This window comes from Patella vulgata, chromosome 7, assembly GCF_932274485.2.
Source record: "Patella vulgata chromosome 7, xgPatVulg1.2, whole genome shotgun sequence".
NCBI lineage: Eukaryota > Metazoa > Mollusca > Gastropoda > Patellidae > Patella > Patella vulgata.
The window spans coordinates 65,306,255-65,324,958 of NC_065885.2; the positions used below are offsets into that span (position 1 = coordinate 65,306,255).

The following is an 18,704-nucleotide window of genomic DNA, read 5'->3' on the forward strand; positions in this document are numbered from 1 at the left end:
AGAGAGAGAGAGCTAGAGGGAGAGGGGGATAGGGAGAGGGAGATAATTACATGTTTGGCGAGAGAGAGAGAGAGAGAGAGAGTTACATGTTTGACGTTGGCGAGAGAGAGAGAGATAGAGAGAGAGAGAGGGGGGGTACGTCCACTCGATACAAACCAGGTCATTTCGGGACTAAAATATGTCAGACCTTACGATACAAAACACACCCGCTAACCATTCGGCCGTCCTGCCTCCCCCGGTACCCCACTCCTACATGTTTGGCTTATTCATAATATGCAGCTTTATTTATGTCAAGTCCACTTCCACAATTCAATCGTATATTATTCTGAAATGACATTCCTACTATACTTTCCTGCACCGACTCACATACCAGGATTTCACAGCGTGGTTGCCAGGATGGAACGAAAAAGCGTGCACGTAAAAGATCGAACCATTGATGTACAGTTATAAAGTATATGTCTATAGGCCGTATAGTTGTACGCTGTCCGGGCGAAACATTTCTCGCATAGCAGACTGCATGGCGTATATGCCGGTCTTCATTGGTCCAGTTACGTGCAGAAAAATAGGACGTCAAACTCCTCCATTTCATTTCTGCACCGACTGGGCTAATGTAGACGTGAATTTTAGATTTCACGCTTGCTTGCTTCGGTTGACCACCCGTCAAAATAATATTATCGGCCTTAAAAATTGTGTAGACCATATAAGCGATTATCTCTTGGGCGAGTGAGGGGTGGGGGCAGGGCCGGTGATTAAAAACTTCTATGCACGACAGGTACACGGACTTTAACATGAATAATCTCCTCGGGCACCTGAAGCATAGGTGGCATATATCATGATCTTATAGCCGGGAACACTTTTGTTTTTTGTTTTTTAAGGGGGGAGGGGGTGTATCAATTTTATTTTTTTTACAAATATCCAAACGGGCCTTTACATCAGGTACCATAAAACAAGTACACGCCGTTTAATTGTCATGTTTTAACGTCTGCTTCCGCAATAATTGCACATTGTGCTATATTATACTGTTTCATTTATTGCCTACTGTGCTATCATTTGATTAGCCGCTGGCTTCGTTTATATTTTTAACCATAACTGTAATTGTTTGAAAACAAATGACACTCAGCCCCTAAGAGCACGCCTGGCCGTGAATTATTGAAAGCTTTCACGTGTGGTCTACCGGTAAATCGTCGGCTTTCTTTCATGTGGTTTCCCCAATCACTGCAGGTGTGTCCAAACTTCTGAATTGTTTGTTTTCGATCAGGCTTGTTTTTAAATTAAAATCTCGGTGAGTAGATATTATATTCAAAGTAGCAGACGTCAACAGACTGTTTTGATAACTGGTTTTTATTGATATATTTTATGACGTAGTATATTGATTGCAATAAACACCCCCACAATATAAAATAGCTTCGTCCAATTTTCATGTATTATCTCCCCTGCCAGCTGGAACGAGGCTAGAAATGGCTGACTTCAGCTGATCGCTGACGAGTCACTGATACATTTTGAGGAAAAATTCGATATGAATTAGAATAATTTAATTTATTTAAGTGGAAAAAGTGATAGCTGTACCATTGCCAACATGTCGGGCTTCTTCGGTCTGGAGAATAAAGAGGTCGTGCGGATCAAAGTTAAGGTAATATAATTTTTCCTACACAGCGATAAAAAATAATCGATCGAATTCAGATGCCGATGGGCCGACGAAAATATTATCAGAATTGTACATAAGGCCTATCACCACTTCTGCTGTATAATTGAAACCGTTATGATATAAATATTCACGAGCAGTTAAAAACACGCAAGCGTTAGGCCTAATCGTTTTGGCAAATTTTCGTTGGAGTTTAAATTTGCCAATGCCTTTGGTTGGCAATGCATACGAAGTTAAGCTGACTCGGGTCAGTAGGCTATGACTATGTTCTGGGAAAACTAGACAGAATTTCACCTGTTAATTAATCTGGTATAAGACCCAAGAGCATTATTTTTCAAATACATATTTCCAATAAATTTGTTCATTTTGTTTGTAGACCTACTGTCACTGTGCAGAGAGACAAACAAAATGTGAAAAAAACCAATATTTAAGAGTTCATTGCAGTTATATGTCTAGGCCTTTCTCTATACACACAAATGTCTAAAACGAAAAATGTGCAGACTACCAGTACGAAAAATTCAAGTTTGTTATCAACCATGTAAAAATTTACTGTCATTAAAATCAAAATGATTGTTTCCTGCAGTTCAGGAAGAGTAGCCCATATGATATAGTTCGTCCAATTTTAAGCAGCGTACATGCGTAATACATCTTTACTAATAGGACTACTAATGAATAGAATGTCGAAAGTCAACGAAAAATACTTTAAGTTTAATTTAGACTATAGATTTTGCAGTTATGCGATTTTTAGATATGTTCTTATAGCCACATGTAGGCTTGGACATGTGGCTTTATTTGCACATTGTCATACTGTACACTGCAAAGTAATAGGTTTGCAGATGAAAGGTTTTTACATGGCCAGGAATAAAGTCGTGTTGTGGCTTTTCTCTAGATTTTTTGACTTCCTCCCCTGCACAAGCTAAGTTTCAAAATTAAAATTTTAAAATATACACTTCTGTTGAACCCTACTTGCAAGCGAATTATAGAAATAACAAATTGTACAATTTTTTGATATCGAAATTGTACCATAGCTTGATCTCGAAATGACCAAGTTTGTGTCGAGTAGACATTTTTTTGTGATTTCTTAAATTTAAATTGCTAAAGAGACCATGCTATTATCTTCCACTGGGCTGAACTTCCTGGAAATAATAAAGCATAAACACAGCGTTAATTTATTTATTGTTTTGAAGAAAAAAAATATATGAAACTGAAAGTGTGAAAAATATTTTTTAATGTTAAATATTTCCATCTTCCTTAGCCCCCGTTTGGTGCAAAATATTGGCATGTAAACCTGATTTCTTTACATTCCTAATAGAAAGTCTAAAAGTTGTCATGTCTCGTTATAAAAAAATTACCCAAAACTTAAACACATTAAAATAAAACAAAAATACTTCAAACACTTGGCCATAATTGTAAACTAGAAGTGAACTTATTACTCAAACTTATGAACTATAATAGAATTTAATTGAATACAAGTTCTAATAGTAATGGTGGAGAGGGGGGGGTCGAGTTGTGTAACACATGCTGTAGATCATTGTGGTCTGGCATTGTGTCAAGTGGTGTGGTATGTCTGGCATTGAGTCAAGTGGGGTGGTATCATCCTACATTTGTATGTGACGAGGAGTAAGGCCCTCTGCCTAATCTTTTGAGTTTTCTCTGGCCCACTAGATGTGTAAATGAATTATTGAAATAAAATTGAACCAGATGTTAGTCCCGAAATGACCTAGTTTGTGTTGAGTGGATGTTAAACCTCATCTCTCACTACACTGTATACCTCTCTAATAGTCAGCCCCATGATCCTGAAGCAACGAGCGTGAGTTTTACAACATCTAGCTTGATAAGACGTACGTACATGTAGTTAAGGCGAGACCATGCCTTCTATTGAAGATGTGGGGGGGGGGGGGGCGGATGGCCGAATGGTTAGCACGGGCATGCTGTATCATAAGGCCTGTCATTGAGTCAACTAGCATGGTTTTGAATCCCCGGTTGTACGTGACAAAGAGTAGGGTCGCTGGTCCAACCTCGTGGGTTTTTTCCGGGTCCTCAGGTTTTCCTCCAACTGCTAAAGACCCGTACGCGCAAACGATTATAGAAATAAAATTGAAACATGTGTTAGTCCCGAAATGACCTAGATTGGGTCGAGTGGATGTTAAACCCCATCTCTCTCTCTCTTTCTCTCTCTCTCTCTATTGGAGATGAGTGAGCCCACAATACAAACATATATGTAGACAAAACAAACATGCCTGATTGTAAGCCATCATAATGGATAATGTTTGTCTATCAATTATTAAACTCTAACAGCATGTTGATGTAAAACATTTATACACACAATTGTAAGAAGTACATTGTACATGTTAGGCAAATGGAGATAGTTTGTCAATTCAATTATAGGCCTGCAGGTGTGTGTTTGCCTGTCGTGCTAATAGCATGTTTGTTAAACATAAACAATTTCTCGATGTCAACTTTACATGTACATGTTGGTCAGACAGCACGTGAGTTTGTCTCGGGCTTGTGATCATAGTCACGGATGAATGATCTCAGTTGTCACATGTGAGATTATTTATTTAATTTGTACAGGTGACTTGATAAAGTCGCTAATCAGCTGATTGTCCAGGTAAACAATTAAGATTCTCTGTGACCTTCAACTTATTGTTTATTACTAGTCTATATAGCAGTTAATTCCTGTTTTTACCGCTTGTTCATATAATATTCTGTGAAGTTTAATTTGTCCTTGTGAATCAAACTTGCATTATACTAAGATTTAGATAAAGAACTGACCATTCTTGCTATAATAGTTTAAAAATAGATAATGCAAAATGAATATTGAAAATTTCATTCAAAATCAGTGTTTGAAGTTTTGATGAGATGTGGCATATATTGTTTATTATCGTAGCAATGGTACTTGTTAATCAAGACTCCGTTCGATTCACCATTATTAAATCAGATTATTAAACTAAATTAGTTAAGAGTTTAATAAAGAGTTGGTCATTCTTGCTATAATGATTCAAGAAATGATGATAAAAAAAGAAAATATTGGAAATTTCATTCAAATTACTTCATACTCAGCCAAGTTATCATTGTTTGTAGTTTTCACAAGATGTGTGCACAGTGGTAACCGGGGCACTGGTATAATCGGTACTTAGCTTTGCTTTCCCATTTTTAAATTAAATCTTTAAATGGCGAACCGTTTAAATCTAGTTAAAATCTCGAGCATCCGATGCCATCAAAAGTAGATTATGGTCTTGTTTGGTAAATAAATGTCTAATTAATAATTTAGATTATAACATAATTTGAGACCTAAAGAAAGACCAGCAATAGACAGATTAAGCTCTTGCATAATGTTTTTTTTAAATGGCGATCATTTTTCTGTCCATTGACATCTCTGCCATTTGATGTTCTACCGAGTTGATTATGGACTTGTCATGTTAATAAATGTCTAAATGATAGTTTATATAACATTTGAAATAAAATCCTACAATAGGCAGATTTAGCTCTTGAATAATTAATGAATGTGTAGACATTATACCAATTTACAGAAAATATTCTCTGTTTGACATAGATCAACAAGTTTTCTGAGCGTGACTAACCGAGTATTAAATGATACATGATATGAACAATTACTACTAGAGATGTTAATATGATGATAATTAACCATTATTTTATATACAATGATAAAAATATCAATATTCCTGTCTCTTTCTGTGTTAGCATAGTGTGTGTTGCATCATAAAGTCTCCCATTGAGTTAACTGGCATGGCTTCAATTCCCTGGTTGTACGTGACAAGGAGTAGGGACGCCTGTCTAACCTCGTGGGTTTTCTCCGGATCCTCTGGTTTCCTCCCACTGCTTAAGACCCCTACGCGCAAGCGAATTATTGAAATAAAATTGAACCATATGTTAGTCCTGAAATGACCTAATTTGTGTCGGGTGGATGTTTAACCCCATTTCTCTCTCTCTCTCTCTCATATGTTCCACGCAGTCCTGGGGGGTGGAGGGGAGGGTTGAATGGCTGAATGGTTAGCATGTGCACATTGTATCATATGGTCTGTCATTGAGTCAACTGGCTTGGTTTCAATTCTCCGGTTGTACGTTTAAAAAAAGGAGTATGGTCTCCTGTCTTAACTTTGTGGGTTTTCTCCAGGTCCTCCAGTTTCCTCCCACTGCTAAAGACCCCTACCATGCAAGCGAATTATTGAAATAAAATTGAACCATGTGTTAGTCCCAAAATGACCTAGTTTGTGTCAAGTGGACGTTAAACCTCTTCAATGTTATACTGTACGTTATACTGTGGTTGTCATATGGGACAAATAGAATCTAGCATGTTCCATGCAGTCGGAGTGGTGGGAACCAACATGGACACCCTTAAGGATATAAATATCGGGTTTTTATACCCCCTACATGATCAAGTTCCTCATGTCAAGTATTTATTTATATGAACTTGATGTTCTAGTGTTTCAGTCTGACCCAATATTAACCCCCTCCTCATGTATACACTACCTAGAGATAAGACATGTGGAGTATTTAGTTTAAGCAGGTTTATTTGTTTGTTCTATATCTGTTATCTATAGTAACCTCACTACACCCTGTTTAACTCCCTATTCTACTCCCCCCATGTTTGTTCACTTATTTTATCATGTACTCTGTGGTTTAAAGGGCCATTATGGAAGATTAGATAAAGGGCTGACAGTTCTCACTATAATAGTTAAAAACTAGATAATGTAAAGGAAAATTGATGAAAATTTCAGTCAAATTGATCCACTCTAAACCGATGATCATTACTAAAGTCGGTACAATAAAATACATAATCTCAATCATCAATTGCCTGATTTAATCATGAATGAGCGTAGAGCAGCAGATTGGATTCCAATCCAGTAAATATTGCACGCTAGCTATGACATCGAGAGTTGATTATGGTCTTGATAAGTTAATTAATGTCTAATTAATAATTTAGATAACATTTCAGGTTACGGCCTAAAGAAAGACCTGCAATAGACAGATTTAGCTCTTGCATAGAGTATGTTTAAAGGGCCATTAAAAGAGCTGTTTAATTGTTTCAATGACATTCAATTTCTCATCATGTTTTATTCCTACTATATAATAACCAGGCCCCTGTTTCACAAAACGTTCTCTGATTTAAACATACATTATGCAAGAGCTAAATCTGTCTATTGCCGATCTTTCTTTAGGTCTGAAATGTTATCTAAATTATTAATTACACATTAATTAACTTATCCAGACCATAATCAACTCTTAATGTCATCGCTAGCCTGCGATATTTTACTCGATTAGGATCCGATTTGCTAGTCAACTTTCATTCATGATTTAATCATGAAATGGATAATCGAAACTATGTTTTTCATTTGCTAAATTCTCGGTTGAGAGTGGATCAATTTGACTATTATAGTGAGAACTGTCAGCTCTTTATCTAATCTTCCATAATGTATCTTTAAGTTAAGAATTTAACTATTATAGTGAGAACTGCCAGCTCTTTATCTATCTAATCTCTCATAATGTATCTTTAAGTTAAGAATTTACTCAAAATTGTTCACATTATTTTAACTAAAATATAGCCCTTTATAAAACTTCTGTTGTTTGAATGTATCAAATATACCAATAAGAAACTGTGTGCAAAGTTTTGAGTTTCTGGATCAAAGATATTTCTCATAAACAGTGATTGAAAGTTGAGTATGGTAAATTCTTCACTTATGTTTGAGAATGTTTTGTGAAACAAGGGCCAGTTGAAAGTTTCCTCTGTAATTCACAATCAGTAGGCCTAGTTGTATTTTCATAAAATTACATCTAAATATAACCGGAAGGTTTGGGGGGTAGATTTCCTTTCTGACTGAGAAACTTCCTCTGACGATGACATCGCCTATTGGGTTTTCTTCTTAAAGGCTCAATACCACCCTTGTTGTAACTGAATAATATGTCCCAATCTTTATTCTGGTCAACAAATTGTACTATTTTAGAATATTTCAATTAATTGATGATACAAATGTCATCTTAACACACCTTATTTAAAATTTTTGAAAAAATCAACATAATGGTTTGAAACGTCTAACATAAACCTTTTCAAATGAAACTTTGAGTTAAAAATATTTTCGAACCCTCTGGACAAGAAAAATAGGATGTAATGGATAATTTACACAACAGGTAGGACACTTAAACATCTAGTACTTAGATAGAGATATTATTTATTTTCTGGAGCTTTCAAGCCAGCAAGAGTGTTATTGTCCCTTTAATGAAAGACGGAACCGTGGGATTTCTCTGTGTCCTCCAGTTTCCTCCTATTGCTAAAGACGCCTACATGTACGTACAAACAAATATTGAAATAAGATTGAACCACATGTTAGTCCCAAAATAGCCTAGTTTGTGTTGAGTTGACGTTAAACCCCATCTCTCTCATCCTCCCCCCCCCCCCCCCTGCCTATCAGAACTGGCATCCGTAGGACCAGATAGATGCCATTGCTTGTGAACCTAGATGTAATGAAGTAAATAGTACAAATGGTTTGAACACCATTCAGCAGGGCCTGACTTTTGGACTGCCAAAAGAACTTTTACGTGCACGCCAATGTGTACACAGGACCTTGATATTTCGTCCCATCTGAACGACCATACATTGTCCCCTGCCAGGCACTCAGCACTGCACCACTGACAAAAGAGGAACCACGCCAGAAAGTCCTGATGAACTTTCGCGACCAACACAAGGATCGAACTGAGGTCCTCCAAGTACATGTAAGCGAGCCCAAGTCACTGTGGCTCCCGTTGATTATGAACACCATTACACAAGTTTTACCAGAAGTATTTAATTATAAAGATTTATTGACATTTGTACAAGTCACACACAGGTACATGTAATTACAGTGGATTTACAAATGTTTGAACACAAGTCATGTAACAGCAGTGGGTTTTTATTATCTGACCTGACTGACCACTGTCCACCATAAAACATAATTACAGTGGATTAATATAGTCCTGTAATTAGAGTGGATTTACAAAAGTTGCCTTTCTATTACCTAACCCAACTGACCACTGTCCATTAAACAGTATGGGCTGGTTCTACCGAACTCTTCACCTCACAGGTCATCTGGTTGATGATTTTATCAGTTATTAAAACTGCCTGATAGCTAGATGGTGATCATGAAAGGCTTAAGACTGAAATAAGGGCCATTTAGTCATGCTTCATTGAGAAATAAGGGCCATTTAGTTATGCTTGATTGAGAATTAAGGACCATTTATATGATCATGCCTGTAAGAGGATATGCCCATACCTACACCATAAACCCTTTGGGTTTAAGATACAACTAAGAAATTGTAAGCTGTTTTACATGTAGTCCAGTCCTACAACTAAAATAATTATTACTAAGCCTGCAATTCTCATTATTATGTAGAAGGGGTTGGATGGCCTGGTCGAATGGTTAACAGTGCTCGTTGTATCACAAGGTCTGTCATTGAGTCAACTGTCCCGGTTTCGATTCCCTTCTTGTACGTGACAAGGAGTACCTAGGGTCGCCTGTCCAATCTTGTAGGTTTTCTCCGGGTCCTCTTGTTTCTTCCCACTGCTAAAGACGCCTACATGTACGCTCAAGTGAATTATTGAAATCAAATTGAACTATATGTTAGTCCCGAATTGACCTAGTTTGTGTCTAGTGGATGTTAAACCTTGTTTCTCTCTCTCACTCTCTATTCTTTTTGTGGAAGGTACCTGGAAGTATTGTTTTGTTTTTAACTTCTGCTGGATAAACAACGTACATGTATGCATGAAATATATCAATCAGAAAAGACAAATATGGTTTAACGTTCTACTTTTCTGCACCACCGAAACAGATGAATACGGGCATATGATTATGATACTTGTACATGTATTTGTACGCCAATATGTACGTACACAGGTCCTTGGTTTTTTTTTGTCCTATCCAAACAACTGGACACTCTACTGCATGATTGACAAGGGGGAAAATAACTCAGAAATTCTGAGGACGTTTCTCCACCTATTCTGGGATAGAACCCCCAGGTCTCTTGGTTGTTGATGTTTAGCTCATGTGCATTGTATCATAAAGTCTGTCATTGAGACAGCTGTCTAGTTGTTCGGATGGGACGGAAAACTGAGGTCTCGTGTACATATTGGAGTGCACGTAAAAGATCCCTTGGTAGTTGGAATTCGATATAAAAGTAGGTCATAGTGCTGCTGCCCAGGCAAAATTTCCCTGATAGCACACTGAATGGTGTATGCCCGTCTAAATTAGCCCAATCGGAGCAGAACAGTAGGACGTTAAACTCCATTTCATTTCTATGAGGAAAGCAGGAGTTATATCTGATTTTATTTATATCAAATGATACTGAATGTCTGATAAATGATGATTTATGAATAATTGTGGATTATTAAAATAATAACTGGTAGTTATATCAAATTACTGGTTTATAACCGGTCATTACAGCTGATATATCACAGTAAATATTGGTTATAATACATCTATTTATAGATTGATAGAGCATTATTTATTCACACCACATGTATATGTAGTTTCTGTTAACCAGACACAACTGGTACAGTTATATTACTTGTGAGAAGTCTGGATGAAGATGGCTAGTTAATCCATGAACTGTTGGTCAAGGCTGACCACTGCCTGAAATCACTTCTGTGGTCACTTCTGTTGCTTTGATGATAACATAGTAACCTTTCAGGACCCTTTTGAACTCTCAACATGTTTTTTCCCAAATTATTAAGCACACAGATGTCAGATCTGAAATATAGGGATGTCATACACTCTTCTAGAATATACAACAGGTGCTTTATTACCTATTCTAAAAAATTCAACATATTAATTAATGACATGATTAAAATGCAAACCGTTTTTTGTCGACTACATGGAAATGGTCCCATTACCTGTGCATGAGACCAACTTTTTTGCGGGCGAAAACAAGTACAGTACATGGGAAACAGGCCTTGCAGACAAAGAGAGAGAAAAGAGGTTTAAAGTCCACCCAACACAAACTAGGTCATTTTGGGACTAAAATATTGTTCAATTTTATTTCAATAATACGCTTGCACGTACATGTCTTTAGCAGTAGGAGGAAACCAGAGGACATGGAGAAAACCCACGAGGTTGGACAGGTGACAAAAGTTCATTAGGATGCTTCCCCTCCTCATTCGTGATTACGACATGGTTTATGTGATGACATGGTTTCCATGATTGTGGCATGATTTACATAATTGTGACATAGTTGTAAAATCATTTTGTTTTTATTTTGTCAGAAATGTGATGGAATGATGCAGCCTGAATATAAGAAATTCTCCATAGATCCTCAGATTAACTCATTTGAGATGTTACACGGCATTTTAGCCAGAGCATTTGATATTCAAGGGTGAGTCAAATTTGGGTTCCGTTTGTCACCATAAGCCTTTCTTTTATACACCCTCATGAAAGCCTTTGTGCATTATTTTCATTTTTCGAAATATATCAAATTTATATATTACTATAGATTATTTATATTTTACTATAAGTTATTTATATTTTACTATAAGTTATTTATTTATATTTTACTATAAATTATTTATTTATATTTTACTATAAGTTATTTATATTTTACTATAAATTATTTATTTATATTTTACTATAAGTTATTTATATTTTACTATAAGTTATTTATTTATATTTTACTATAAGTTATTTATATTTTACTATAAGTTATTTATATTTTACTATAAAAATGTTGTATTTTACTATAAGTTATTTATATTTTAATTTTGCTATAAATTATTACTATAAATGATTTATAATTTACTATAAAGTATTTATAATTTATTATAAAGTATTTTTATTTTACTATAAGTTATATATATTTTGCTATAAGTTATATATATTTTGCTATAAGTTATATATATTTTACTATAAATTATTTTATGTTTTACTATAAAAAAATTATATTTTACTATAAATTATTTATATTTTATTATTTTCCAGTGATTTTACTATAAGTTATTTAGCTAAAGATAATGAGAGTCAAGATGTATATTTATCCATGTTATCAGACTGGGATCTGGATGCTGCTATACAATGTGCTGGGGATCCATGTCTTAGACTGAAAGTAGACTTGAAACCATTTGAAGAAGGTGAGTTAATATTGTAAGACCGTCATGTATATTATAATATACTAGACCTACTGCTCATGGTTGCTTTCACATGGTTCAGTTGGGACTCACAGTTGCTCAGTGAGCAAGACGTTGGCTCGATTACCTGGAGATCTTGTGTTGGTTCAGTAGGAAGTCACAGTCGCTCAGTGAGCAAGACGTTGGCTCGATTACCTGGAGATCTTGTGTTGGCCGAGAAAGTTTGTCAGGATTTTTCAGCGCGGATCTCCCTTATGAGTGGTGAAGGGCGGAAGGCCTGTCAAGAGACAATGTATAGTCGTTCAGATGGAACGAGAAACAAGGTCATTTGTACGTAAAAGAATGCTTAGCAGTTGGAATTTCTGTGAACTAATGTCCTAAGTTCGTGTCCTGGCTTTGCTTGAAATTACATGTACAAAGTCTCTGTGAACTAATGTCCTAAGTTCGTGTCCTGTCTTTGTTTGAAACTACATGTACAAAGTCTCTGTGAACTAATGTCCTAAGTTCGTGTCCTGGCTTTGCTTGAAATTACATGTACAAAGTCTCTGTGAACTAATGTCCTAAGTTCATGTCCTGGCTTTGTTTGAAACTACATGTACAAAGTCTCTGTGAACTAATGTCCTAAGTTCATGTCCTGGCTTTGCTTGAAATTACAAAGTCTCTGTTAACCAGTGTCTCAAGTTTACATTTTTGAAGTCAGCGCAGAGAAAGAAAGGATAGTTGTATGGTGGGACAAAAAACGGTTTACAATTACACACATAGCCTACCTCACCACGTAAATCTTGCTTTATTTATTATGAACATAAGATGATTTTCTTTAAGAATGAAACAGATTATCTACATTTACAGGTCTGGATGATTGGGATGTAATAGCCCCGAACGATATCCCACAACATAAAGTATCAACAGTATTAGATAAGGGATCTATTTTAGGGTCAATTACAGGAACTATTAGTAACCAAGTTGGTCGTACTGTCTCCAGCATGCAACGAGCTATGGGTAAGTTAAAGGTACAAGGGAAATATCATCGACCAACTCACACATTCCCGGTGTAACGAGTTAAAATTTTAACCCAATTCATATTAACATCTTCTTTTATTGGCATTTATATGTAGAATTGAACATATTAATTCAATTAACTGAAAACCAAGGTCTGTGATCTTTATAAATAATATCGTTTCCCCCCCCCCCCCCTTTAATGCCTGTAAGAGTTTCCAATGTGTTGGTTTAGTTGTAAATGGCCCCCTATAAGTTTTTATTGTATTTGATTGTTATTTTTGTTGCATATTCTGTATATATTTGTCTCCTATTCACATACCTGTATCATTTGCTTGATAAAGACGAGATTATCCTCGTCGAAACATCGCTTAGTATTAAACTCAGTAATTGTGTATCCATAAAATTGTACCTTGTGTACGTATTGACAATCCTAAATTTGCAGTGAAATATATGCTACCTGGAATTTGAGTTAGGAGCGATATAATTCTGTGAAAGTTCCTAGGGATTGTCTCCATTTGTCAGTGATGTGGGACAGAAGGCTTGGCAAAGAAGAGTGTCCAGTTGTTTGAATAGAACAAGAAGTCAAAGTCCTGTGTACAGATTGTCAACCTCTTGGCTGTTGGGATTCGACTTAAGAGAGGGGGGGTGGATTGCCGATAGGTTAGCGTGTGCACGTTGTATCATAAGGTCTGTCATTGAGTCAACTGGTGTGGTTTCGATTCCCAGGTTGTACGTGACAAGGAGTAGGGTCACCTGTCCATCCTCATGGCTTTTCTCCGGGCAACTCCGGTTTCCTCCCACTGCTTAAGACCCCTACATGCAAGTGAATTATTGAAATTAAATTGAACCATATATCAGTCCCAGAATGACCTAGTTTGTGTCGAGTGGACCTTAACCCCCCCTCTCTCTCTCTCTCTCTCTCTCTCTCTCACACAGAAAGTATGATGTTAAATCTGATTTTCTTTTCCTCTTGTATAAGTAGGCCTACTGTTGAGCCAATTGTATATCCTCCTTTTTATTAGCAGTTGGTGAAGAAACATCAGATGTTTTAAACCTTATTTTACAAGTTTTGTTCACATGATTTATTTAATTAATTAAGGCTTAATTAAGCCTTTTTCAAAAACCAACTCCAGTGATAGATCTTTCGCCGTCAGTGCTCCGAAATTATGGAATTCAATATCAAACGAAACCAAAAGCGCAAATTATATTTAAGGTTTTAAAAAGTATCTCAAAACCAAACTTTTTAATCAAATATACAACTGATTGAATACAGTTCTAGCTGTGTTTGTGTCAGACTTTTACCATGTGTACTAAATAATGTTCTCTGTTTTTTGTTTATGTCTTTTTTTATGGATTAATGTGTTGTGATTGTTGTAATTTTATATTAGTTGTTCTTATGTAAAGTGCCCGAGAACAGCTAGCTGAGTTGAATTGTTGGCACTATATAAATCAATTATTATTATTATTTATTTCTGTGTTTCAGGTTTGAAAGGTGACGATGAACAATATAAACCATCCAAACCAGCCATGACAGATTCCGAATTCCGTAATTATCTGGACAGCATCGGTGTTCTTATTAAACCGCAAGAGTTTCGATTGGGTATTTACCAAGGTGGAATCGAACCTTCATTACGACGTGTAGCGTGGCGCCATCTATGCAATATATATCCAGCGAATCTGAGTGGTAAAGAACGTTTTGACTACATGAAACAGAAGGAGAAGGATTATTATAAACTCCGCGACGAATGGAAAGAAAGGTTTCGAAATGACACCGCGACGGAAGAAGTGAAATATGTCGCTTCCATGGTAACCAAGGATGTTTTACGAACTGATAGGGGGCATAAATTCTATGCGGGGTCGGATGATAACGAAAATATCTCCTCATTGTTGAATATTCTTGTGACCTATGCGTTGACACATCCAGATGTTTCTTATTGCCAAGGAATGAGTGACATCGCGTCACCTATTCTCGTGACTCAGAAGGACGAGGCTCAAGCCTATCTTTGCTTCTGTGGACTTATGAAAAGACTAAAAAACAATTTCATGCCAGACGGTGCGGCCATTATGCTGAAATTTAAACATTTAGGTTTGTTGTTGCATCTTCACGACCCAGATTTTTACACGTACCTACAGCAAATAGGCGCAAACGATTTATTTTTTTGTTATCGATGGCTCTTATTGGAGTTAAAACGTGAATTTCCGTTCGAGGATGCGTTGTATATGAAGGAAGTCATGTGGAGTACGCTTCCACCAGATCCTCCGTCAGTTGAACTAGAGTTAACGGATCCAGATTATAGCGTTCATCTTTTATCCACGTCACCTTGCTCACCTACTTTCTCCTTTCAACAAACTGTTTACGCCAAATTACTGGCCATGAGACGGCACGGTTCATCGCAAAGAATGGCGGCTAACAACGAGCTGATTCCAGGAAACTCTGCAAATAACAACAGCATGACGAATTTCGATACTTCTCCCAGCGAGGAACACGGTCTCATTCGTTCTCAAGATTTTCCGTGCATAGACGATCCGATCACCAAAGCCATGCAAGAAACAGCGTCAAATATCGACAAGCGTCTGCATGATAAATCGCCCATGGAGACGGAGAACAACATGGAGAATATCAAACGGAGTCAAAATGATAAAAGTCTGACAGACGACATAAATCAGATAAATGGAATACATGAAAACCAAACGAACCAATCGTATGATAGCTCTAACGGTAACTGCGAATCTACAACGTTAACTAAGTGTTCAATATCTGTGACAGAACCGACCGTTTTAGACAAAACCAACATCGGGAACGAGGAAACGGTGGAAGAGACGGAATCGTCAGGAGCAAGACAGGAAGGAGAGGCGGGCCGAAGCCTTGAACCAGAGAGTGAACAACAAACGCAATTCTATATTTCACTGGAAGCAAGTGGGGAGACAACTCCTTCTACACCTAAACAGACGCTTAAAAATGATTCTGGAGGATTCTTCAGCAACATGAAGCGAATTATGTCGTCTCCGAAACGCAGACCAAATAATATAAGTATTAAAGAAGCGTCAAACTCGACGGACAATTCACATAGAATTAATTCTGTGACGGAGAACGCTGTGAGAAATAGTACTAGTCATTTAGAGACATCGCATTCATCTTTAGGTTCGAGTAAAATGTCGGATTCACATATTTCTGATTGTGTGGAAGCCATGGAGTCGCCTATGTCAAGTTCGCGAGCGTCGATTAAGTTACCTCCACCGGAAGATTTTGGTTGCGGGAATCCATTTTTAATGTTTTTGTGTTTAGGACTTATGTTACAACATCGTGACTATATAATGGGCAATAATATGGACTATGAGGAAGTGGCTATGTACTTCGATAAAATGGTTCGTCGACATAACGTACATAGAGTTTTGTACACGGCTAGACAATTATACTCCGATTATTTACGCGTTCAGCAGAATTTGGTGGAGAATTCTCAACATGATGACGATTCTGGTTTTAGTGTTTAAAATCTCCTTGGTTATCAATGGCAAACAATTTCTGGCTGTGAAAATGATATTAAAAATATTGCTGTTTGGATAATTGTGACTGAAGTCTTGATCATCAAGTCTTGTTCTAGAGATTTGTGATTAAATAACTTACTGAAAAACAATTCTGTAGTCTTGAACACCAAGTTTCTGCTTTAAATATTGTGATTACATGTATATCAGACAGTATTTTGTAATGATGTACATGATGTAAACATCCTCTTGAAAATGGAATCAGACTTCATGAACATGTGCTAAAAAATATATATAGAAAGGTCAAACTTTCGCAAAATGTCTCATAAAATAACCATACATGTATGTAAACCTCCATGTTATGGGCCAAAAAATTGTGTTTAATTGGTTTAATGAGTTGTTTAATATCAATTAAACGGGCTAAACCGCTAACTCAATATCATCCATTAAATTAAAAACACGAATTACTATTCAATGTTGTTTCATTTCCAGCAATATTGATGTTACCGTATCTTACTGTGAAAATATCAGATCCTCTTGTGAGTTTTCTTGGAGTCCTCCAGTTTCCTCCCACTTCTAAAGACCCCTATGCGCAAGCAAATTATTGAGATAAAATTGAACCATACATGTATGTCAGTCCCAAAATGACCTAGTTTGTGTGGAGTGGATGTTAAACCCATCTCTCTCTCTCTCTCTCTCGAAGTCCTGCCACATATTTCACCAAAAATAATTGATTAAAAATTACATAATAATGTTTTTAAAAATTGAATGTTAATAACTTTCTCTGCTGCTCAACGCTCAAAAATGGATAATAGAGTCTGTTTTTTTATTGTACGCTCTTTAGTAATGATGATCGAGGTAAGGCCTAAAATTCAATCGCTAATATCTCAGTTGAAAGTGGATCAATTTAACTTTTATAGTGAGAACTGCCAGCTAATCTTACCTACATGTAATGCCCTTTAAGTTGGGATAACACTAAGTGAACTTATAAATTATTATTTTAATCAACTACATCAATATTTGCATTCTGTAGCTTTTGTCATGTTAGTTTTATTGTCATGTCAGTTTTATCTCTTATTTCCTATCATTTCCCCCATAATTCGGTGTTAGTGTTCTGTAAGACCGATTTATGGGGGTGGGGGGGTGTGGATGGCTGAATGGTTAGCTTGTGCGTGCTGTATCATAAAGTCTGTCATTGAGTCAACTGGCGTGGTTTTGATTCCCCGGTTGTACGTGACAGGGAGTAGGGTCACCTGTCCAACCTCGTGGGTTTTCTCCGGGTCTTTCGGTTTCCTCCCACTACTAAAGACCTCTACGCCCAAGCGAATTATGGAAATAAAATTGAAAACCATATGTTAGTCCCGAAATGACCTAGTTTGTGTCAAGTGGACATTAAACCCAATTTCTCTTTCTTTCCGTTTAATATAGAACCTGGAAAACGAGAAAAAAAAGTAGGCTCCACGATTTGGGCTAGCAGAAATAGTGCAAGTCAAGCAACAGCCGGCCTGGAAATAACGAATTTACATGTACTTGACAAAATATCAAGCACTAATGAAATAGTGCCTGACATTTTCAACTTAGTGCTGGACATGTATTAATAATATCAATAAAAAAGACAAATCAGTGCCAGGCACCAGAGGTTTAGTGCCTGACAAAGCATGAATCTGTGCATGACATTGTCTGTGACTGGTGCCTTGTTTCCAGGCTTGCAACAGTAATTTTTTAGGGGTATAACGTGTACGATTCCTGTACTTACACAAGTTTTTAAGTAGGCCCGTGTTACGTATATACATGTACATGTATTATAAATGTGTTCATGTTTTTTTGCGCGAATTGTGATATACCTGAAAGAATATTTGCGATTATGCGTCTTATTATTTCTATGTGCAATCTTGTTATTTAAATTTTAAGTTTTGTGATTAATTTTTTTTTACGTCATATATTTTTTGACGTTAATGAAATATAAGATTTATGAGTATGATCTCTACTTGTGTACCTGTTTGTCAATATTGAAATAACAGTACTACAATCTCCACAACTTTTCTTCTTTTAATTTTATTAGGGGCGGATCCAGGAATTTTTGCAGGAGGGGGTTTGCCAGGTCCCTGAGACATTGTATCCTCCCCCCCTCCCGCATGGTCTCTATCGTCATTTTGGCGAATATACATACACATTGAGCTTTTTAAACAAAGAAATTCAACATGACGTCAATTTTTATTATGAATTAATACAATGATATTGTGATTAAATTTCATGGATGCAAAGCATCAATTGTCATATCACATAATGTCTATATCATTATTCCGTGCTTTGAGTGCCCATCCTGTCCCACATCTGACGATAAGGGCTAAAGCACACGGCTGAGAAACTATTCTAATAAAACTATAACTATAACTCTTGTGATCGGAGGAGGAGCCACAGTGATTCAGTGAGGCAGATGCTGGCTCCCTAACTGGGAGGTGTCGGGTTAGC

General features: G+C 36.6%; 1 protein-coding gene across 2 annotated transcripts; it reads left to right on the forward strand.

Annotated features, from left to right (window-relative positions):
* The first annotated feature begins 1,444 nt into the window (after nt 1–1,444).
* Nucleotides 1,445–18,270, forward strand: LOC126827389 (TBC1 domain family member 25). 2 transcript variants are annotated; one of them, XM_050556684.1, is made up of 5 exons: nt 1,445–1,630; nt 10,896–11,005; nt 11,605–11,753; nt 12,600–12,749; nt 14,233–18,270. In XM_050556684.1, exons 1-5 carry the CDS (start codon nt 1,577–1,579, stop codon nt 16,239–16,241), a joined length of 2,472 nt encoding a protein of 823 aa, XP_050412641.1. In that variant the 5' UTR covers nt 1,445–1,576; the 3' UTR covers nt 16,242–18,270. The 2 variants fall into 2 exon arrangements, with proteins under 2 accessions (XP_050412641.1, XP_050412642.1); XM_050556685.1 differs by having other exon boundaries at nt 12,624–12,749.
* Nucleotides 18,271–18,704: the final 434 nt, after the last annotated feature.